Source organism: Staurois parvus, unplaced genomic scaffold (assembly GCF_062004578.1).
Source record: "Staurois parvus isolate SC_StPar_1 unplaced genomic scaffold, SC_StPar_1.0 ptg000147l, whole genome shotgun sequence".
NCBI classification, from domain to species: domain Eukaryota; kingdom Metazoa; phylum Chordata; class Amphibia; order Anura; family Ranidae; genus Staurois; species Staurois parvus.
The window spans coordinates 15,155,001-15,180,350 of NW_028317943.1; the positions used below are offsets into that span (position 1 = coordinate 15,155,001).

Consider the following 25,350-nt stretch of genomic DNA (forward strand, 5'->3'; position numbering starts at 1 on the left):
AGATCTATCCTATTATTGATGGCAGCCCAGTGAAGCAGAGTAACATTCTCTTTGTCAGGCTGTCGCACATCATAGCCTGCTTCCACTAGCTCTCTGCAGCGCTCATAGATTCCATATCTAAAAAAGAGAAAATGAACAAAAACAATGACAAAGCACATAACTACTGCATAGTATATACACTTATTGCTTATAAGTTTACTGTAATGCCAAAAATTCAAGTACACTAAGGAGGGCACTTCTGTCCCGAAGAAGGACAAATGCAGAATCCTGTCTGTGCTTCAGTGGATAGCCACATCAGGGCTATCCTTCACATATCATATGATGTTTGGATGTAGCATAAATGAGGTAAAAGGATCATCATTTTACAATGCATAAAAATGGACCATTGCGGACTGGACATTTCAACATGACAAGTACTTCGAGAAGCTCACAGGTATTACTTGTTGCTCCAAGGTCAAAATGGTGCTTTATGCAAAAACATAAATGAAACAGACATTCAGTGTCAATGTTCTGGAGTTTGCATGTTCTCCCTGTGCCTGCGTGGGTTTCCTCCAGGTACTACGGTTTCCTCCCACACTCCACAGACATGCTGGTAGGTTAATTAGCTCCTGTCTAAATTGGCCCTAGTATATGAATGTAAGTTAGGAACCTTAGATTGTTCGCCCCTTGAGGGTTAGAGACTGATGTGAATGTACTATATATATATATATATATATATATATATATATATAGTGCTGTGTAAATTGACAGCGCTATAGAACTACTTGTAATAAATATACATAAACGAACAGTTTAAAGAGACACTAAAACTACAAACAAAAAACATAACCCTATCTTGAAGTAGAGCACAGGAGGACACAGGCAGAATATTCATAGACCATGGGTTATAGATGTGTACCTTCAGTTTAATGAAGACAGGCAAAACTTTAAAACCATCTCAAGATTTGAGCATGTGCTCTTACAAAATTAACTTTTTTCAGGGAGGAAGACTTTTGCCTAGTATGTATCCAAGACCAGACCCAAGTATTCCAGGTGAAGGTAAGGCTAGAGAGCAGATTTGTTGACATTGGTCACCCAGCGGATGGCCTGAAGCATCTGAATTGTCATGTGTACATTTTCTTATTGTTGCAGAAAGATAAAAACTCCTCTGAAGGAGGTCTTCAAGGTAGCCTGTGTCTTGGATGGTGTGAGTTCTGTGCAGGGCAACAGTGGTGCTAAGAGCTTGTTTACATGTGCATCAAACATGCTTTTTTTTTTTTAAAGCACTCTGAAAGCCAATCAAAGCCCTGGTCACTAAATAAAATGGTTAGCTTATAGTCCTGTTTACACATTGCTTTTGCCTTGCTTTGCTTAAAAAATTATACCCAGTGTCGCTTTCTTGGTGCTTCAAAGCGTCTCAGAAGCCTCCATAGAAGTCTATAACACTTTCAGCACATGCAGCTTTTGAGAAGCTTTTAATCAGCTTTACTTTCAATTTTGTTTTGGAGGTATTGCAAGTATGAGATATCCCCGGGGGGCACTAGGAAACCAAAAAGCAAACCTTTCCATCCAGATTTAAAGCAAATAGAGCCACTGATGGAATTTTACCCACTTCCCAACCTAACTATTGTAAAATAACAGCCGGACAGGACTTCAGTCATTCCGGTTGGATGCAATATGAAGCCCTCCTGGAAAGCACATTGCGTGAGGCCGCGCTGCAATGCGATTTCTCACCTGCTCTGTCCACTGGACACAGCCAATGACAGATAACTGTACCGTGCCGCTGCCAGTACCATGTGTTCGCTGTGACTAATCACAGCAGGGTACATAATTGTAACCAATGAATGGTTTTGATTCATGCCATTCATTGTGTACAATTGTGTTGCTAGCTGTGATTGGTCATAGTGATCACATGGGACTGACGTGGCCAATCATAGCCCATCTGTACCATGCAATTAACTGTGGCCAATTAAAGTTAATCACAACAATACACACTGAATGAATAAATTTAATTCAGTAAAAAAGGTTGCTTATACCAGTGAAATACACTGGTATAAGCAATCATGTGTAAAAAAAAAAAAAAAAATCCTGATCACTACGGTAACAATATATTGCTCTGTTCATAGTGTGTTTAAAAAAAAAAAAAAAAAAAAGAGAAAAGAAAATTTTTTCTTTTTTTAAAAAACAGAAAATAAATTTTAACCACTGGGGGTTGGCGTTTGCCTGCCCAATCCCAGGTGCTTGCCCTGGACGTTTAGGACAGCCATGAATGCCAATGTTCAGTTGTCATTTGGTGGGTCCAGCTATTCATGCTGACAGTGGCTTTCACATAGCTGCTCTGCTTTCCATTCTGCACGGTCTTGTCTACCCCCTCCATGTCCAAACTGCACTTTTTTAAGCCTAAATATAAGTCCTCATGCACACATGATATTTATACAGCTGCTGCTTTTGACGTTTTTTCTACAGCCAGTCAACTCCCCAGCATGTTATCCTATGTGTCCATGCACACAGACTGGAATCAGTGTTTTTTGGCAGGGGCATTTTCTCGCTGGAAATAGACCCAGAACTAGTGGGTTTCTAGAGGAGTTTTTTAGCTGTAAAAACGCTCTAATGCTGAAAAACATGGTAAAATGCGGCAAACTGGAATTTTTGGACATTTTTTTAAGCAAAAAATCCACTAATACCCACAAGCGCAAAAAACGCCACTAAACACTAATGCAAAAATGCTAAAAAAAGCTGGAAAACTCATGTTTTTAACGTGACTTTACACAGCTAACGTTACCAGCATTATTAAAACGCCCCGTGTGCATGGAGCCTAAGTGTGGATATTTGTCTTAATAAAATGTAAATTATTTTACCAACTCCTGCGCCTTTGGATACTTTGTTTCTCCTGCACGTTGCTTTGGATCTCTCACCACTGAGGAGCTGCAGAGTTCATCATTCCTCCTATCCCCATATGGGTGCATTCATCCACCCATCGATCTGTCTACTTCAACCTCTTCTGCTGAAATACCACACTATAGATTTCATCATGGACCCCTGCTCTGAATCCAACCAATCCATTCCAATACACCGCTGCAGTGGGAATGGCTTAATTCCACAGGATTCTTCATATGGATGCATGTTCCGTGAGCCATATATTAATAATTTATAGTTAGTCATTGTATTTTATGAACTCTCAACATTCACCAGACTGAGTGCTGTATATGTGGCAGTTGAAATCAGGAGTTGAAATCAGGAGTGCCCCAGTCATCAGAGACTGCACACTCTGTGTTTCGTAGGTCTATTTGGTAATTTGGTGATGAACAATGCCTTTTCCAGCATGATGGAGCACCTTGCCATAAGGCAAAAGTGATAGGTAGCTTGAGGAACAAAACATAGAAATTTTGGGTCCATGGCCAGGAAACTCCCCAGACCTTAATCCCATTGAGAACTTGTGGTCAATCCTCAAGAGGCGGTTGAGCAACTGAGAAAAAAAAAAAACAACCCGCAAATTGTTACAAACTCCAAGCACTGATTATGCAAGAATGGGCTGCCACCAGTCAGGAAGTGGCTCAGAAGTTGATTGGCAGCATGCCAGGGTAAATTGCAGAGATCTTGAAAAGAAGGGTCAACACTGCAAAAATTGACTCTGCATACACAATGTAATGGTCAATAAAAGCCTTCAACACTTATGAAATGCTTATAATTATACTTCAGTATACCATGGTAACATCTGACAAAAAGATCTAAAAAAAAAAACTGAAGCAGCAGACTTTGTGAAATTAATATTTGTATCATTCTCAAAACTTTTGGCCAGGGCTGTATTAATTTTCTGCCTGTATCCTGTACTGTATGATTAAGATAAGAAAATTCTATTCAAATAATGTATTCTTAACTCAAAAAAAAAAAAAAAAAAAAAAAAAAGGACCTTCTGTTGCTCTCAGCTTTCAACCTCCAAATGCCTGCTTTTTTTTTGTTGCTGACCTCAGACTGTTACAGGGTAGCCATGTTCCTTCACCATTGTCCCACTTTATGCAGGAACATTTCCATTCTTCTCTTGCTCACTCCCGATATGCACTATGAACTATGGAATTGGTAGTGTGCATAGAGCTGTGAACATGACTGCAACTAATGTGCATTGCTCATTCCACATGAAAGAAGAGGAAAAGGCAAGGTTTGGGAGCTCATGAAGGAGGTTACAAGGTGGCAAAAAAACAACAAAAACAAAAAAACCAAAAAAAAAAAAAAAAAAACAGTAAGAAATGATTTAGTGAAAAACAAACTAAAAGAGTACCAAGTAATGGATGTGTATGGATTATTTTTGCAAACATAAATATACTTTAGTGTCACTGATGCCTTAAAGGCTAAGTTTATATTTTTGAGAATGAGTCACATTACACTCATATTTAGGTTTTAACATGAAGCATGATTAGAGTCTGCAGCCCCCCACTGTCAAACAGTGACCCCTACTTACAGAAGCAGGGGGGTGCTTCTCTCTCCTGGCTCTGGTCACATTTGAAATCAGCCTGTCTCTAGCTGCACAGCCAGGTCACTCATTCACAGGAACTCGTAGTTCTCAATGGAGGGTGGCAAGGTCACCGCACTTGTAGTCAACTGACGTACAGGCCAGAGGTTGCAGAATGTTTGCATAAGCCAGAGCACTGCATCCGCGATCCACTGATCATGCCTGAAATGCTTTCCACACTCGTATGAAAAATAAAAAAATTTAACATGGGTGCATTTATTATTTTTTTTCTAAGAGGTAGACTTGCCCTTAAAATATTTCAAATTCTATTCAGACTTGTTATGTTCCTGTTTCAATGAGTCTTAATTAAACGTTTGCAGAATTATACAATAGTAAACACATGTATCAAACATTTAAACTGTGTATCAACAAATGTTTCAAACATACAAGTGATCCCCTTCGGGCTCTTTCACACAACCGCTCAGCCCCGGGCAGCATGGAAAGCAGTGTTTTACTGTACTAGCACGGAGGTGCTCTTGGAAAGTACATAACTGAATAGATAACTGCATCGGCTGTACGGACCCAACTGCACAGCAGTCTTTGACAAGTGTACAGAATCAGATGCACATCCATGTCCCTTCAGTTATATGGGCCGCCTGCATGAAGCTCAAACACTTGTACGGAAAAATACACAAGAAGCTCTTGATGCTGTAAACAGCTGAGCATCTTGGTGAATTAACTCAAATTCCATCACAATACAGGTTATAAAAGATTAACTCATAGATGTACGACCTAAAGCAAGGTAAGTGGATGGTGCACGACAATGTAGAATAGCAAAAGACCTTAGAGAAGGAAGATGTTTTGTTTAAAAGGTGAACTTATCCTTTAATAGCTCAAGCTTCAATATCCAATAGTGGCAATTGTCAGTTAGACAACATTAGGATTGACTTTACAAAGAGATTTAGTAATCACAAGCAACTGAAAATGAAAAGAACTACAGTTTAAAAATCTATGGTACAACAAAGCAGGTCCATACATATTTTAGAAAATTACCCAAGCTGCCATCATAGATCATGACGTGTAATTTGCTATTTCCTTTCATCTTTTCTGATCACAACCTTAACCTCAGAGGATATCAAACATCATGCTTTAGAACAGCACGTGATTAAAGCATTCAATTAAATGACCCCCCCTCCCCATTGCTTACCTTATTCTTATAAAGGGGGGGAAATATGAATTGATATTTACAGTATGCAAACAAAAGAAAAAGATGGTTAGCAAGTAAATTATAAAAAAAAAAAATGTATCCTTTTCGTGTCTAAGGTGATTTTACGAATGAAGAAGCGTAGCACAATGTTCTGTTCACCTAATGCGCTTTAAAACTGGAAATAGCTGTACACAGCATTATTTCTGCATTCAAGGGCATACAGGTTATTAGAAATGACAAAAAGCTTTGAAGACCAAGCTGGCAACAGCAGAGTAATACAACCCTATATTGCTTTTACTCTTTACAACAGATACTGGTCAATAAAGAAAAAAAAAAAAAAAAATGTTTAGTTTCGTGGGAAAAAAAAAATTTATATACATACACACACTTTTCTTTTGCCATTTTTAAAAACACTTTTTTTTATTAGTAGAGCTATTCTACGCACACGCACACAAAATTAAAGGTCCCAGGTTGTAGCATTGAACAATACCTTATAAGAAAAACAAGCATGCAAAAGTGTTTTCAAAAACAGCAAATTAAAAAAAAACAAAAAAATTTGCAAACACACTTTTTTTGGTGTTTTTTTTTCTAATACAGTATTGTGGAATGTTGCAACACTTGGATCTGTTTTACATGGTATATATCATGGCTGAATAGGGCAGTTTGGTTGCACAGCACTGGTGATATAGAATCTACAAGTAAACCTTTATTATAGGATGCTTCCATGGCACAATGTTTTAAGACCATGTTGGACTTTCTATTAAGACATCACAGCACTGTCTGCTCACTTGTTCACAGCTTCTGTTTAATTCTAATCCCACAGGCGTCCATATCTTTTGGCAGAAAGGGAGGGGATGGATTTCTAGGGCAAACCAGTACCTTTTTCTTGGTGAAGAGACAGAGTAGAGTCAACCACCACCTGCTTGACTTGAACATAAAGAAAAACACACACAAAAATATTATCCACTAAAGACTTACTGTGTGGCTTTAACGATATCCCATGTACTGTAATCATCTATGTGACTTTTCCGACCAATGGATTCACTGCTATATCCATGATTATAATGACCCTGAGACTTTATTTCCTGTTAAAAAAAAATAAATATTCATTATTATATCAATTAACTCAAATGAGCAAAGCACAGTACAAGAAGCATGAGAAAATAAAAAAGGGAAGGACAGAAACTTGTATAGGGTCTGCAAAGGAATGACACAAACTCCCCCTCTACAGCATGTCATAAGAGGAGCTGTTATACATACATTAAACAAGTTACAACACGTAAGGAAGAGCTCAATCTGGTCCATATTACCAATGTGCCAGCCCTGCTATTCACTTGCCATCAATCACAAAAAGGACAGTTAACATGTTAACCCCCAAATGGAAGTGAAGCTACAAGCCAGGAGCACATTGCTTCTTTTTAGCTGCCACCACAGCATCCACTTTTTCACAAGAGGGGGCTTACTAGTTATCAGAACAAAAACGATGGCATGTTATAAAAACAACAATTTCGCAAAAAAATAATAATAAATAAAAAAAAATAAGATTAAAAATACATTTTCATTTATTTGAATTTTAATAAAAATAAAATCACACATACATACATACATATATATATATATATATATATATATATATATATATATACATATACACATACATACATACACACACACACAATCTATATTGTGTTTTCATGTTATTATATTGTGTTTTAAGGTTATTAAAAACAACCTTTTTAATCTGCTGTAAAATTCAATGCAATATAACAACCTGGATTCCTTCTAAACACAGCTGGTGTACAGAATGCTTCCAGACATGTTATTTTCTGCTTGTGTGATTGGCTTGCTCATTTTCCTGGAAGTCTGTACTAAGATACAAGTACAATTTTAGGCATGCTCTGCAAAATGAATTATATTTTATTGAGATATCCCCGAAGGGTTAATTACTTCTAAAAGGATGCAGTTCCTGCAACTTTCCTCAGAACACAGAGCATAAGTTGATTATACTGGACACAAGACACCCATTCAGGAATCAGTATCCCAAAAAAATAGTTGAACATACAGAGGTTGATTTACTAAAGGCTAACAGACTGTGCACTTTGCAAGTGCATGCACACTCTACTAAGGGGTATGGACATTTTTGAAAAAACTACTTGTCCAGGGACTAAATCAGTGCCCCAATCTAGTTGTCCCTCATGGCAATCTATTTTTGTTTTTTCAATCACACAGGGGATAAAAAGTCCCCGTGTGATGATTTTTGGTGACAAGTTCTCTTTTTTGAGACATCCAGTCTCTAAAAGACCCTACATGTCTCCCCTGTGCTGCACTGAATGTAATGCAGTGCACATCGCACTGCATTACATGTTTCCCCAGCTTCCATGGCCGGAAATCTGTCAATGGGGATACTGAAGTGACGTCACATCACTTCTGGGTCAGGACAAGAAGGGGAGGGGAGCGGATGTGTCTGCTCTCCTCCCTCCCCTATACCCGCCGGCACCCACTGACTGGTCTGGGCCCGCAGATGGGCAAGCGTAGCCTGGGAGACAAAGCGGGTGGGGGGAGGGGGGGGCACGGAGGCTGGCAATATAGTGGGCCATGTGGAAGCAATTGGGTGGCAGCGCTGCTGCCTGGATGCTTCCACCAGACAAGTGAGCCTTGCTCCTTGCCCACAGCAAGGCTAAGGGTAAAAAAAACAAAAACAAAAAAAAACGACCTGCCTGGCGTCTGGAACATCCGGGCATCAGGTGATATGAATTGAACATCCCTGTAAGCTCTGGAGCAACTGAATTTGCAAAGGAGATGAAGCTTCACTTTGCAAAGAATAATGAATCCAGGGATGAACAATTTATATTGCCTGACGCCCAGGGTATGCAGTTTCAAGAGCCAAGCAGGAGGGTTTTTTTTTTTTTTTCAATATATAACCCTGCTGCAGGTAAACAGCCTCTTTAGCCTATGTTAATACACATGTAATGAAATCGCAATGCAATTCCAGTGTTTGTGCAATTTCAATACAGGTGCCAATTTAAACGGAATGGTAGTACAATACAGCTGCAAAAGCACAGCTTATAGATAGGCAATGGGAAGAAATAAGATACACTCAAAATAAGTTTTAGTCATTTCATTATCTAATAAAAATGTAGGCTTATTATAAGACGGCACTGCATCTCCAGAACTACTTGTTCTAGTGGCCCTTACAGAAAACTAATACCATTCATGGAGGTTCTTTTGTTGGGAGTTCAAGCAGAAAGATCAACAGCACTGCCCATGTAAAGCTGGCCATATGTGGATCAAAATTCAGCCGGATCAGCAGGGACCGGGCGATTTTCGGTCCATGTGTGGTCACTGCAGTTGAAAAAAAGTTAATCTACTGATCAACTTCTGTTCAATCACCCTGTCAGATAAAATCTGCTTGATCAGCTACTGCGTCCAACGGCTGCAGCGATGATCTGCGTATTCAGAAAGAGGGAAAAAGTCTCTCCGCTGTCAGAATACAATAGCACAGCAGGGAGAATTCCCCATCTACCTCAAATGTGTGGACTGAGGGGGGATCAGTTTACTATTTTTTTTTTCAGCCCACTGAATGGCCAAATCTGAACCATGTATGGCCAGCTTTGGTGCCCAGACTCCTTGGAGTGTATTTATAAAAAGGTCTGCATAACTATTGCATTACTGTTCGTCTAGCAATATTGTTGGTACATTTATTCCATGTTAAAGGGGCAAAATCTAGTGTTCTCCTATCAGCGGACTGTTACTCATAATTATATAATTTTTATATATATATATATATATATATATATATATATATATATATATATACACACACACACACACACACACATATATATACACATATATATACACATATATACACACACCCATCCACTAGATGGGGATAAAGATCATAGGGAATACTTTTTCCCTATGATCTTCAACTCCATCTAGTGGCCATAAAGCAGTATTTTTTTGTACAACAGCATACCACCTAATCTGCAGACAACATTTTTCCTGGAGAAACAGCTGTGCAGACTTTTTTTTTTTTTTTTTTTTTTTAGAAAAATACCCCCTTTTGTGCATGCATTTTTAAATCGCTGTCCTCAGCTCACCAGCAGCACAGGGTCCAAATTGAGTTTCTTTACAAGGGTAGCCAAGGAAAAGGATTTTGGACCACATTGACAATGGCTTAGATGAGCCAAGGACAATGTGGTCCACCAATTCACAGGAGAACAATAAAATTAGGATGTTTTTATTCATGGTCAGCTTTCCTAATTTATGTACATGGAATGTGCACTTTGTATAAACGTAGACCTCGATTTGTTGGTCACAATATGAACCAAGTATTTTTTCCTTTAAAACTAGGAAGCAAAACATATTTCAGAGGGGGGAAAAAAAAAAAAAAAAAAAAAAGGAGAAACAGATGAACAGTTATAGGTTGTTGGCACAAACCTGATTAGAGAGGAAATAAAATAAAGAGCAGGCTTACAGAAAAAGCATTAGCCTGAGCTATGCCTTCAGAATGTGGGTCACTTTGATTTGATACGAGTGATCCGATTCATTCAGCTTTTATTTGCGTGGATGTGCCAGTAACACGGGACTATATTGTATGCACCGTGTCACAGCAACAAAATGCAGGCTCACTCCTAATATTATGCAGAACACACAGGAGTTTAAAGGGGAACTCCAGGCAAAACAAATTCAGAAAGGAAATTGTAACTAAAAGGAAGGCAACTTTTAGCTTTTCCTTCTGAAGACATGGTTTAGAAGCAAATGTTATATATAATAAAATGTTCATGCATCCAGAAATTTGCTGGGGAGATATAACCCCACTTGTCTTGCAGCCAACATTTTCCAGACAGGAAGTGGTAGAGAACTCTCCAGCAGTAATAAATAGAAAACAAATGTTTAGCTTTGGTAGAACATTGGTCAATATTTTTTTTTTTCGGCCTGGGGAAACCATTGTCAGCAGGACAGGATACGAGGTTACATCAGTCTAATAGAGCTCCAGATAACTGTAAAAACTCGACAGCAGCTCTAATGTGTCACCACTCTATTCTAAACTAAATACGCCCATGTTGCAATATGCCTTAAAGTGTTACTAAACCCACATCAGTAAAATCAGTCTGTATATGCAGTAAAGCATGCTTGTTATACACATTGTGGAACCTAAGGGGTTAATCATCTGCACTGTGTAAAAAGGCTGTTTGGTCCGGTCTTCTCTGATCCTCCCCTTCTTCCACAGTTTCCAACCCAGCTGCTGATAGAACAGAGCCTTGGGGGTAAGCTGCACATGCTCAGTTTGGTGTGTACTGCTAGAGAGTTATTTTCTTGGGAGAGTGCATGTGGTCAGCACAGGGCCAAACAGTGCCGTCCAGACAGAGGGTCAGGGGTCCTGCAGCCTCAGTTTTCTACAAGCTTTAACTAGCGCTCTGCTGGACACTGATAGAAGTCACAAGACTGCTCTAACTGCTGATGAGAAAAAGGTTTTTTGCCGTTTAGATTTACTAAAATAATTACACTTCCATGTTCTGTGTACTGTGGGAGACCAGATTTAGTAACACATTAAAGACCTAGTACTGTGAGATTCAATTTTGAACACCGAGGGGGCAATTTATAAATACATTTGCCTAGCTATTCGTCCAGAAAACCTGCATGCAAATTCATTCTGTATGAACTAGCTGTTGTGAGAATGGGCACAATCAAATGTTCAAAGTGATTTCCGCTTCTGATTGAATGCTCTTCAAATATTGTTGGTAGGTTCATTCAGAGTGAATTGGGAAAATACTGCATGATGGCCACTAAGTCCTGGTTCACAATTGCCCAGGCACAGCAGCCATTCATTTGAGAAAAAAAAAAAAGTGCATGCATGCATCCTTTTGACTATGCGATTTCCTGCGCCTGCAAACACACTGCAGGCTGAGATGAGTGAGGGTGCCATTCAGATGACAGCAGTGCTATTTGGCTGCGGGTGCAGGAACAGATGCAATTCCTGCACTGGCAACTAGCCCACACAATGTGAAGTGAACCAGGGCTAAAAGGAGCTAAGCACTATTGGAAATAAATACATTTTAGTAAGAGATACAATGTAACATTTCTAAAGCACTCTGGAGGGAATTAGCACATAATTGGGTATAACGTAGTAGAAACAGTTCCATTATTTGCCAATTCTCTAAGAACTACTACATTGTATCTCTTCTTACTAAGATGTATTTATTTCAGTGTAGTGGACATAATGTGGTATTTTTTAGATTGATTTACTTTATGTTAGTTCATAATTAAATTGGGAAAATACCATATTATGGCCAGTAGAGGTGCTAAGGATCGTAGGAAATAAATACATCTTAAAGATGGAATAAAATAAGAAATTATATTAGTAACCATTCTAGAGAACTCTGGAGGAAATCGGCAAATAAATGGGGTATCCACAGTAGCAACAGTTTTAATTTGCCAGGTCCCTGCAACATTCTCTAAAATGGCCTTTCTTCTTTCTAGGATGAAATTATTTCCCAAGATCATCAGCGCCATCTAATGGCCAAAGTGGATAGAGTGGAGACGGATTAGAACACCAAAACCTGTAGGGGGGAGTGGCCTGAACATGGCACTGGGAGACTGCTAACGCAGGACCTCCCAATACCCGCAATGAGGAGATAACCTGGGGCCTGATCTGCCTTCATCTCACCCTGCATCCTACCTGATCCTGTGGATGGTGCCGGCCGGTGTTGCGGTGTCCCTGCGGTGTCAGTCGTGAGGAGGAGGAGGGTGCCAGCAATCTCTGGTGGAATGACCAGCGGTCTGAGGCTGGGATCCTGGAGCTCCTGGATGCGGGTGGCGCCAAGAGAGAGAGGCTGAGGAAGTGCCTGAACAGGGAAGGTCCCCTGGAGTGAAGGTCCATGAGCTGAGGCATTAAAAGCTGGCTGAACATTCCAGCGGCCGAAGAAGGGGGACACCACAAGAGATCCAGAGGCCAGGAAAAAACCCCAGGACTCCAGGATACAGGACTTTCTGGGCTCCCACCCAGACCCCTGCTCAGGTGATCCTGAAAATGGGAGTACGAGACTCCGACTGGGATAGAGGAACGTATAAAGACAAACGGTTCCAGAAGCCCAGGATAGGTGGGTGAGGGTGAGTTGCTGTGGGCAAGTCGTTATTTCTTCTGATGCAACTGTATACCTGAGCTGTAGGGCTGGACAGTTAGAAGACAAAGGAGCTGGGGTATCTCAGGACCGTGAGATGAATCGATAAACAATAATAGTATAAAAGATCAAAATGTCTCTGAACAGCAGGGAGTAATATCACAAATTCCTACAAAAATAGAGATGGTAGAAATGTTTGCAAAACTGGAACTATGAAAAAAGAAATGGCAGTGATTCATAAAGATCTTGGACAAGTGTTAACAAGGATAGAAGAAGTGGAGGAGAGAATGGAGATACAAGCTCAGCAGATATATAATCTGTAAATGCAGTTGGAGGAGATGCGAAGGGAACAGAGGAAATTGTCTTTTAAATTGGAGGATCTATAAAATAGAGAGAAGAAATAACTTAAGGATCAGGGGTCTCCCAGAGGATTCACATGAGGAGGATCTATGGGGAAAAATAAAGAAGGTGTTTAACCCATTGACAGGCAGATCAGCCACAGACCCTCTGAAGATTGAGAGAATATACAGAATAAGATGCCCGCCAGGAGTAACATCAGACACCCCTAAAGACATGATTGTCCAAGTCAACCATTATGAGGACAGAGAAAGAATATGGAAAAAAAAACTGTGAGAGACTCCAGAAATGAAATTCGGAGAAACTAAATTACATGTCTTTGCAGACACTGCCATGGAGACTAACTAGAAGACCCATGAGACCCTTATTGGACCAGATGAGGGAAAAGGGAATTCATTATAATTGGGGATTTCCAGCATGTCTGATCGGGTGGAAAGATGGAGAATCAGCAAAGCTAAGGTTCCTAGAAGAGCTTAGTGACTTTTGTGAAAACTTTGAACTGCAGAATATGGGAATTGTGGGGTGGTCGGAGGGGTCAAATGAAAGTGAAAGTGTAAGGTCAAAAAAAGAGAAGTGGAAGCCAGTGAGCAAAAAAAAAAGATGATAGTTAGAATTGGGGGGAGGGGTGGGGGTCAGTGGGAGAGGCAAAGAAGGACAGAGGGCTCTGGGAGGTGAACTATGGTCTTCCTCCCCCCTCCCCCCTTGTTTTTTTCTCTTCTTTATCCCTTTCAACCTCAACCCCTCGTGTTCCCCAGTAGGTCTTCAGGTAACATAGGCAGAGATGGCAGGGCGTCGGGAAGCCAAACGGGATATTAAATACTTAAACCCCATGTTGAGAGCTGGGGGCAGGAGTAGGCGTCTATGTTCAGAGTGTTAACCCAAATTAGGAATCATCAGTGCGGGAATACCACATCAGATTCCAGGGCAATGTATAGGCCAGGGGGTTCTTAGTAATTTAGGTAAGGGTTGGGTGGGGGGGATGGGAGGGGAGAAGGGCAGTAGTGGGATGGAAGGAATGGGGGTGGGGCAAAAGGAAGGTTCATGAGATGGATAGTCTATACCATTTTCCCTCCGAACAAGAAAGAGAACAGAAATTCATCAACTCTCCACAGATGTTGTGTTTTTACACTCTAATAAAACCTGTCTGTGCCCACAATAAGGAGGTTCTCCCTCTATTTGTGAGTAGTTGTAACCAGAGCAAGAATAGACAGGAAAACTTCCATGGGGACACTCGTTCTGGTGAAAACCAAGGATTCCCTTAATTTGGTGGGATTTCCTCTGACTTTCTGTTAATTTTTTCCCTACTTAACTTTTCTGACTGTTTTTCACTAGTTTTGCATTTAGCTAGGGTCAGTGTCACTATGGGTAGCATGAGGCAACACCTGGACCCTACAGAGGTTGCACAGGCAGTCCAACTCCTCCAAGATGGCACATCAGTATGGTTTGCTGTGTCTCCCAGCACAGTCTCAAGAGCATGGGGGAGAATCCAGGAGGCAGGCAATTACTCTAGGAGAGCTGGACAGGGCCATAGAAATTCCTTAACCCATCAGCAGGACTGGTATCTGCTCCTTTGTGCAGGGGGGGGAACAGGATGAGCACTGCCAGAGTCCTACAAAATGACCGCCAGCAGGCCACTCGTGTGAATGTTTCTGGCCAAACAACCAGAAACAGATTTCAGGGGGGTGGCCTGAGGGCCCGACATCCTCTAGTGGGCCCTGTACTCACTGCTCAGCGCCATAGAGCTCAATTGGCATTTGCCACTGAACACCAGAATTGTCAGGTCTGCTACTGGCACCCTGTGCTTTTAACAGACGAGAGCAGGTTCACCCTGAGCACATGTGACAGACATGAAAGGGTCTGGAGAAGCTGTGGAGAACATTATGTTCCTGGTAACAACATTCAGCATGACCGTTTTGGTGGTGGGTTAGCGATAGTCTGGGGAGGGAGGGATATATATATATATATATATATATATATATATATATATATGGAGGGATTCACAGACCTCTACAGGCTAGACAATGGCACCCTGACTGCCATTAAGAATCGGGATGAAATCCTTGGACCCATTGTCAGACCCTACGCTGGTGCGTCCTGGGTTCCTCCTGGTGCACGACAATGCCCGGCCTCATGTGACAAGAATATGCAGGCAGTTCTTGGAGGATGAAGGAATTGATACCATTGAATGGTCCCCACACTCGCCTGACCTAAATCCAATAGAACACCTCTGGGATATCATGTTTTGGTCCATTAAACGCCGCCAGGTTGCAGCTCAGACTATCCAGGAGCTCAGTGATGCCCTGGTCCATATCTGGGAGGAAATACCCCAAGACACCATCCGTCGTCTCATTAAGAGCATGCCCCAACGTTGTCAGGCATGCATACAAGCACTTGGGGGCCATACAACCTAATAAGTACCATTTTGAGTGGCTGCAATGAAATATCAGCAAAATGAACTAGCCTGCTGCATCATTTTTTCACTTTGATTTTCGGGGTGTCTTTGAATTCAGTCCTCTGTAGGTTGATCATTTTCATCAAACGATGGGACATCCTTACGTTTTTAACACATTCCCCAGTCCATATCAGTATAGATATCCAGCATGTAATTTTTCCCCATTGAGATCTGAGGTGTTTTCAAAGTGTTCCTTTAATGTTTTTGAGCAATGTACATCTTAAAGGTGAAATAAAAGAAATTCAAGGTAACCATTCTAGAGAACTCTGGAGGAAATTGGCAAATAAATGGGGAACCTACAGTAGCAACATTTACATTAATTTTCCAATTCCCTCCAACATTCTCTAAAATCGTTACATTGTCTTTCTTCTTTCTAAAATGAAATTATTTCCCAAGATCATCAGCGCCATCGAATAGCCAAAATGGATATAGAGTGGAGAGGAATTCGAACACCACAACCTGTCTGTGCCCACAAGAAGGTTCTCCCTCTATTTGTGTGTAGTTGTAACCAGAACAAGAATAGAGAGGAAAACTTCTAATGGGGACTCTCGTTCTGGTGAAAACCAGATGGTGGGATTTCCTCTGACTTTCCGTTTTGACTATGGCGCAGCAAATGAAGGGAAACCTACTCAATGGGGGTCATAAGCTTTTGCTTATTCCACCTCATACTCAGTTTGCCTTACCCAGGTTAGCAACAGGTTTATGGTACACAGTGCTGGAAAAATACAACATACACACAAAATATATAGAAATGTCCAAAAGTGTATCAGGCTGCTAAAGCCCTGCATTGTGGTGAGTGGTCAGGGAGGACATGCATCTGTAATCAATACTAGTTTTTTTTTTTCTAGAAATGGTTTCAGTGTTTGGGGGTGGGGGTACCTTATGGCCCTTGCTGTACAGCACAGATGTTGGTATTGATTTTAAGTAAACCTGTACTAACAACTATAACAAAGAAGACATCTGCCCCTTGAATCCACATACATTGCTGGTTCAGACAGCATCTACAAAAGAGATCAACAGCAAAAACCAATCACAAGTGTTCAACCACTGTGGGGGAGATTTACTAAAACTGATGCCCTCAGAATCTGGTGCAGCTGTGCTTGATAGCCAATCAGCTTCTAACTTCAGCTTGTTCTAGTAAGCTTTGACAATAAAAACTGGAAGCTGATTGGTTTCTATACAGAGCTGCACCAGATTTTGCACCATGCAGTTTTAGTATATAACCCTGTGTGCACACACAAAACAAATCAGTAAATATGTGGCCTGCACACCATGGATCCATAACCAATACGCCAAACACAGGTCACAGAATTTTGCAGCTCCATCCTATGCTTGGACCTACAAATGATGTCAACCGAGCATGCTTATTCTGGTATCATTTAGGGTCCATTCACATCACATGCATTGGAGTGCACTGGGCACTGCTGACCCACAGTACACCACTCTTATCATTTAAAGTGTTACTAAACCCACAACAGTAAAATCAGTCTGTATATGTAGTAAAGCATGCTTGTTATACTCACTGTGGAACCTAAGGGGTTAATCCTCTACATTATGCAAAAAGGCCTGTCTTCTCTGATCCTCCTCTTGTTGAAATGACCACTTGATACAGACTGAATCTGTAGTCACATGCACAGTGTATTGCTAGAGAGGTTTTTTTTTTCCTCTTGGGAGAGTGTATGTGATCAGCACAGGGCCAATAAGCACTGCCCAGACAGAGGTCAGGGGTTTTGCATCCTCCTAGAACAGAAAGAAAACTCCTCCTACAAGCTTTATCTAGTGCTCTGCTGAAGTCACAAGACTGCTCTAACTGCTGATGAGAAAAGATATTTAGCAGTTTATATTTAATAAAATAATTGCATTTCTATGTTGTGTGTACTGTGGGAGACCACATAGAGTGAACAAGGTCCTGGGTTTAGTACCACTTTAACCACCTTCCGCCCGCCCTATAGTACAATGACGGGCGCAAGGTGGTTCTCTCATTCTGCTAGGATGTCATATGACGTCCTACCATTCTCACTGCGCATGCGCGGCTCAGGGAGTGCGCAGCGCGGCGATCGCCGATGCGCTGTGTCCCTCGGACACAGCGGATCACAGAAACAGCTGAAGATGTCGGCTCAATCATGTGATCAGCTGTGTCCAATCACAGCTGATCACATGTAAACACGGAAATGCTGGTTATCGGCATTTCTCTCCTCTCGAGCTGTCAGCGTGAGAGGAGAGGAGAGCTGGTAATCGGCTTTCCGCGGAGGGGACATGTACACTGATCATCAGGCCACTGATGATCAGTGTGCCCTGATGATCAGTGTGGCCCCAGAAGTGCCACCTGTCAGTGCTCATCAATACCACGTGCCAGTGCCAATCAGTGCCACGTGCCAGTGCCCATCAGTACCACATCAATGCCACATATCAGTGCATACCAGTGCACATCATTGCCACATATCAGTGCCCATCTGAGCTGCCTTTCAATGTCACCCATCAGTGCCAGTCAGTGCCACCAGTCAGTGTCGCCTAACAGTGCCCGACAGTGCCGCCTAACAGTGCCATGTATCAGTGCCGCCTAACAGTGCCCATCAGTGATGCCTGTCAATGCCCATCAGTGCAACCTACCAGTGCCTCCTCATCAGTGCCACCTATCAGTGCCCATCACTGCAGCCTATCAGTGCCCATCACTGCAGCCTCATTAGCGCACATCAGTGAAGGAGAAAAATCACTTATTTACAAAATTGTATAACAAAAACTAAGAAAAAACTTTTTTTTTTCAAAATTTTCATTGGTTTTTGGTTTGTTTAAGAAAAAATTAGAATCCCAGAGGTGATTAAATACCACCAAAAGAAAGCTCTGTCTCAAAAAAATGATAAAAATTTCATATGGGTACAGTGTTGCATGACTGCGCAATTGTCAAAGTGTGACAGCGCTGAAAGCTGGAAATTGGCCTGGGCAGGAAGGGGGTATAAGTGCCCTGTAGGCAAGTGGTTAAACACAAACATGACTGAAACGAGCAATAAATCGACCTAGAGGTTTCTTTAGTTCTAAATGTCTTAGCAAAGAAACCTAACACTTATAAGATCATTTCATGGCTGTATTTACATGTATGTGGTTATATGCAAAAGAGCATTGGCATTGAGCTAGGTGCACACGAACATCAGTATTTACGCATGTAAAAACTTGTACAGCCATGCACGTCTATGCCCATCTGTACAGGTCACCTGTAGCTCCCCAGACATATGAAAACACAGTTTAAAGCTGCCCATAAATGGATCAGTTTTTTTATTTTCCTTTTCTGATCAGTCCAAACTGAACAGATTCCTCCCTTCCACACAAACAAGGTTGATGGATGAATCATCCCCACTATGCTATTGTAAGTGACAGTGGGCTAACGCTCACTGTTTGCTGACGTCACTCAACCGGCCCAGACTCTGGAGAGACCCCCACTTTAAAGTGTTACTAAACCCAGGACCCTGCATTCACTATATCTGGTCTCCCACAGTACACATAACATGGAAATGCAATTATTTTATTAAATATAAACTGCTAAATACCCTTTCTCATCAGCAGCTAGACCAGTCTTGTGACTTCTATCAGTGTTCAGCCAAGCACTGGTTAAAGCTTGTAGGAGGAGTTTTCATTTTGCTTTAGGAGGATGCAGAACCCCTGCCCTCTGTCTGGACAGTGCTGATTGGCCCTGTGCTGATCACATGTACTCTCCCCAAAAAAAAAAACCTCTATAGCAATACAAACCAAACTGAGAATGTGCAGAGGGATTCCACACGATATGTCTTTTCAGGAGATAAAAGGGGGACACTGGGAGAAGGGGAGGACCAGAACAGTCAGGATCAAACAGCGTTTTTACACAATGCAAAAGGAATAACCCACAGGTTCCACAGTGAGTATAACACGCATGCTTTACTGCATATACAGACTGATTTTACTGTTGTGGGTTTAGTAACTTTAATGTTGGAATCCACCTAGATGCCTGACCAGCAGCTGGCTCGGACTCTCCGCAATCATTACAGCATCTGTGCGCAGACAAAGTAAAGTGCATTATTGTAACACATTGATGCCCATGTGCAATGCATTTACTTACGATTTGAGTGCACTTTGGTTGCGCTGAGCTGTGTTGTCTTGCGCTTATTTCCTATAACATCACTTCCTTCGTAGTTGCTGAGTGTAGCAGAGGAAAACACAATGGTGGCACGATGTGCACGAAGAGGAAACATTTTTCTTGTGAATATATTTATACTGTGCAATCACATTTGGTCACGTTGCATTACACTGGGATGAGCTGCATGGTGTTGTTGCAGTGATGGGTTGTGCAAAAGTGATGAGTGCATCATTTCAGCACAGTGCAAGACCACACAGCGCACAGGTGTGAACAACACCTATTGCTGACAATGTTATCTACCGTGAAGGTGTATTGGGAAACGCTACACAACAGGGGTAGGGCTCATTCACGCTTGTATGGAGACCTTTGCTTTTTTCCTGCGTGCCCTGTCCACACTACAATGGGGTCTTGAGGTGTGGAAAAATGCAGCAATCTTCCATACCACACCAGATCGCTCTCTGTATGATCCTATGTCCATTATGAGTTGCAGTACATAGAAATAGGCGGCAATTTTAATAAAGTTAAAGTAGTTTTGAAGTATAAGGCTGGGTTCACACTTGTGCGGTATATCGCATGTGATTCGCACAGAATTCCCATGCAAATCACATGCGAATTGTGTGCGGTGCGACTGGAGCCCTACATTTTGTATGACTCCAATTGCACTGCATCTGCGCCAAAAAGGTGCAGGACCCTTTATTTGGTCCGCACTAGAATCAGTTCACATGGCTTTTCACACCCATGCGATTCAATTCTGCACATCGCACCGCGTTTTGTGGACCGATTTTGGGGTGTTGTTAACTTAACATACACACCCTCAGTGGTTCGCATGAATGGGGTGCGATTGTGATGCAGTGTGGAATTCACACAGAAAACGCTGTGAATTCCGCACCGCATCAGTGTGAACCCAGGCTAAAGGTTTTTTTTTTTTTTTTACCTTAGCGCATTCTCTGCAATATGGTAAAACAAACTTAACCATCTTTCCTAGCTGCCCTCCCCCCATATAAACACTTACCTGACTCCTGTCACCCCTCCAGGGCTGTCTTGGCTGCAAAAATGCTCCCACAATTCCTGATCTCACAGGAGACACTGAGTGGCGGTTCACATAGATGTGGATTGAACACGAACCACATCCAATCCGCATGATATGTGAAATAACATTGATTCCTATGGTGCCTGTTCACATACATACAATGCACTGGCAGTGCAGATTGAAAGAGAGTCCTGTCCGATTTCTGAGCAGTGCGGTCCAGTTCAGGTGCAGTATACAGGCTGTTGTGCTTCTAAACCGCACGTCATCAGTTGTGAAGAGGATAAAATTCTGAGCTAAACCTGACCTCAACAACTACTGTGCAAATCCTTTGGGGAGTGGGGGACGAGGCCTTAGCTCTGGTTCACATATATGCGGCCGTGCAGGCCACGTTTTGCGTGGGCACAAGAGCCCATTCATTTGAATAGACTCCCGTGCCCCGTGACATGCAGGGAAGAAGTCGGTTCCCTCGGTTCCCAGTACGGTTACGTTTTCCAGTGCGGGCGGCGTGCCATTAGAACTAATGGCACATGCACGCGGGTCCGCAGTCCTCTGTGCGGGTGGTGTGCACGGATTTTCGTGCGGATCTGCAGCAGCACCACCCGCACATATGTGAACCAAGCCTTAAAGCGGAACTTCACCTTTTGGGTGGAGCTCCACTTTAAATAATGCATCGCACTTTAACTAAAGCCATCCTCTACTGCAGATTTAGTCGTCTAAAATGACAAAAGATTTAACCGACTAAACCTAAAACAATTCAAACTAAAATGTGACTAAAACTAAATGGCATTTTTAGTCAAAAGACTGACTATAACTAAAGCTGGCCATAGACCGTTCGAATCTCGGCCAGTTTAGCAGGAACTGGTCGAGATTCAAACCATGTATGCGCAGGCTGAATGTACCCAAGTTCATCAATTGATCAATTTGGGTACAAGCAGCTTGTCGGATTTTACATGCGATTATCACCAATAATCACTGTCTTCTCCCAGCGAGGACGGCTTCCTTCACTGGGAGAACACAGTGGCTTGGCGAGAGGGATTCCCCCATCAACAATGACTGTGGTTGCAAGAAAGAAATTCACATTGTTTATGGCTGACCTTCATGAAAATTAGCTGTCAAAATTAACCCTGCAGGCATGTTACTTTGTATGACAGGCTATTTCTAAAGAACTAACTATAGGGGGAAGAATGACCAAGCAGCATGGGACCTTTGACCTCGTCCAATCATAACTGTGTATCAGTTGTCAGTATACAGATCAGACTGTAACCAGGACTCCAGACAATGACAGATCTCCTGTGTGTGTACAACCATATCTATACATTTAGCATCCAGATCAGACTGTACACTGGTTTCCAAGTTATAACCAGGTATACATTGTGTGCAACCATATCTAAGTATATATCACATATATATCATCCAGATCAGACTGTACCTTGGACTCTAGCATATAATCACAGATCTCGTGTATACAATACACACACATACTATATTGCCAAAAGTATTGGGCCAGCCCTCCAAGTCATTGGATTCAGCTGTTCCAATCACATCCATGGCAACAGGTGTATAAAATCAAGCACCTAGGCATGTAGACTGCTTCTACAAATATATGTGAAAATATGTGCCGCTCTGAGGAGCTCAGTGAATTCAAGTGTGGTACCATGATAGGGTGCCACCTGTGCAATACGTCCATCCATGAAATTTCCTTACTACTAAACATTCCACGGTCAACTGTTAGTGGTATTATAGCAACTGGGAAACACAGCAACTTGGCCAAGTAAAATGACAGAGAAGGGTCAGCACTTGCTAAAGCGCACAATGAGCAGAAGTCGCCAACTGTCTGCAGAGTCAAAAGCTCCAAAAACTTCATGAGGCCTTCAGATTAGCACAACAGTGCATAATGAACGTCATGGAATGGGTTTCCATGGCCGAGCAGCTGCATCACCAAGTGCAATGCTAAGCATCGGATGCAGTGGTGTAAAGCACGCTGCCACTAGACTCTAGAGCAGTGGAGACATGTTCTCTGGAGTAACGAATCACGCTTCTCTGTCTGGTAATTCGATGGACGTGTCTGGAGGTTGCCAGGAGAATGATACTTGCCTGACTGCATTGTGCCCAGTGTAAAGTTTGGTGGTATGGGGATTATGGTGTGGGGTTGTTTTTAAGGGGTTGGGCTTGGCCCCGTAGTTTCAGTGAAGGGAACTCTTAAGGTGTCAGCATACCAAGACATTTTGGACAATTTCATGCTCCAAACTTTGTGGGAACAGATTGGGGTAGGTTCCTTCCTGCTCCAACATGACTGCACACCAGTGCACAATGCAAAGGTCCATAAAGACATGGATGAGCGAGTTTGGGGTGGAGGAACTTGACTGTCCTGCACAGAGTCCTGACCTCAACCCGATAGAACACCTTTGGGGTGAATTAGAGCGGAGACTGTGAGCCAGGCCTTCTCATCTGACATCAGTGCCTGACCTCACAAATGCGCTTCTGGAAGAATGGTCAAACATTCCCATAGACACACTCCTAAACCTTGTGGACAGCCTTCCCAGAAGAGTTGAAGCTGTTATTGCTGCAAAGGATGGGCAAACTCTATATTGAACCCTACGGACTAAGACTGGGATGCCATTAAAGTTCATGTGTGTGTAAAGACAGGAGCCCCAATACTTTTGGCAATATAGTGTGTATATACACACACATATTGTTTTTCTTTCAGCTCAGACCGTACACAAGATTCCAGAGTACAATCAGATGTGCGGTGTGTACAATGTAGTTCTACATGTAGATCATCCAGATCAGACCGTACACAAGATTCCAGGGTACAATCAGATGTGCGGTGTGTACAATGTAGTTCTACATGTAGATCATCCAGATCAGACCGTACACAAGATTCCAGAGTACAATCAGATGTGCGGTGTGTATAATGTAGTTCTATATGTAGATCATCCAGATCAGACCGTACACAAGATTCCAGGGTACAATCAGATGTGCGGTGTGTACAATGTAGTTCTACATGTAGATCATCCAGATCAGACCGTACACAAGATTCCAGAGTACAATCAGATGTGCGGTGTGTACAATGTAGTTCTACATGTAGATCATCCAGATCAGACCGTACACAAGATTCCAGAGTACAATCAGATGTGCGGTGTGTACAATGTAGTTCTACATGTAGATCATCCAGATCAGACCGTACACAAGATTCCAGGGTACAATCAGATGTGTGGTGTGTACAATGTAGTTCTATATTTATATCATCCAGATCAGACTGTACACAAGATTCCAGAGTACAATCAGATGTGCGGTGTGTACAATGTAGTTCTATATTTATATCATCCAGATCAGACCGTACACAAGATTCCAGAGTACAATCAGATGTGCGGTGTGTACAATGTAGTTCTATATTTATATCATCCAGATCAGACCGTACACAAGATTCCAGAGTACAATCAGATGTGTGGTGTGTACAATGTAGTTCTATATTTATATCATCCAGATCAGACTGTACCCCAGACTCCAGCATATAATCTGACTCCTTGTGTGTAATATATATATTCTGTATCATCCAGCTCAGCCTGTACACAAGATCCCATGTGTGTTGTGTGTACAGATATCTATTTCTTGTACCCAGGTCTCCAGCTGTCTGTCCGGTGTGTACAGAGCTCCTGGCTCTCCCTCCTGCGGGGGACAGATGGCCAGCTCTCCGTCTGATGAATGGGACATGATGGGATGGGGGGACGATCACCACCTTGTAGGGGGCCCTGACACACACATGGGGCCACACTGCCCCTTCCCCCACTATGATGATACCTGTCCCCCGTCTTCTGGCTGTCAGGTAGATCGGTGACCCCGGGGCTGACACATCCAGGGGGGTCAGATCCATCCCAGTGACAGTCCCTGATCAGGAGGTGGAGGGAGGCCGGCGATGGTGCCCCGGGACTGGCCGATAACATGCTCGGTGTCCCCGGGATACACACAGGCCGCGATGCTCCCCTGCACCTCCCTGAGCATCCTATATAGCAGCGAACACATCGCCCTTCCCCGGCCTCCAGCCGTCCATCATTGGGGCCCCCCTCCCCGACCTCCGGCACCCCACCACCTCAGTACACGGGCCGCCGATCACAGACAACTCACCTCCGGGTGCAGGATCGGGACGCAGCCAGCGTCTTTCTCATACTCCTCCATAATGTCAGCCATCTTGGTGTTAAATCCCCCGCTGCATGCTGGGTAATGAGGAGCCGGAGGGAGAGGCTGACACACACAGGGCAGGATGGTGCTGAGCTCGGCTCACATGTCTGAATGGAGGAGGCCTGTCCTCCCATCATCCTCATCTCCACTCCTAGATCCTCCTGGTCAGGGACCTGTGTGTACTGCTCACCCATACACTGCTCACCTATACATTTACTACTCATCCATTTACTACTCACCCATACATTTACTACTCACCCATACACTGCTCATCCATACACTACTGACCCATATACTGCTCATCCATTTACTACTCACACATATACTACTCACCTATACACTGCTCACCCATACACTGCTCATCCATACACTGCTCACCCATTTACTACTCACACATACACTACTCATCCATACACTGCTCACCCATACACTGCTCACCCATACACTGCTCACCCATTTACTACTCA

At 42.6% G+C, this 25,350-nt stretch overlaps 1 protein-coding gene across 1 annotated transcript in view; it reads right to left on the reverse strand.

The window, feature by feature from the left end:
* ZDHHC17 (zDHHC palmitoyltransferase 17) overlaps positions 1-25,070 on the reverse strand; it is a 92,503-nt gene extending 67,433 nt beyond the window's left edge. Inside the window, exons 1-3 of the mRNA XM_089674074.1 lie at positions 24,830-25,070; positions 6,612-6,718; positions 1-117 (exon numbers count right to left, since the gene is read on the reverse strand). The exon at positions 1-117 is cut by the window's left edge and continues 6 nt beyond it. Of these exons, the coding sequence (XP_089530200.1) occupies positions 1-117; positions 6,612-6,718; positions 24,830-24,892 (287 nt within the window). The 5' untranslated portion in view covers positions 24,893-25,070. The remainder of the gene's footprint in view (positions 118-6,611; positions 6,719-24,829) is intronic.
* Positions 25,071-25,350: the final 280 nt, after the last annotated feature.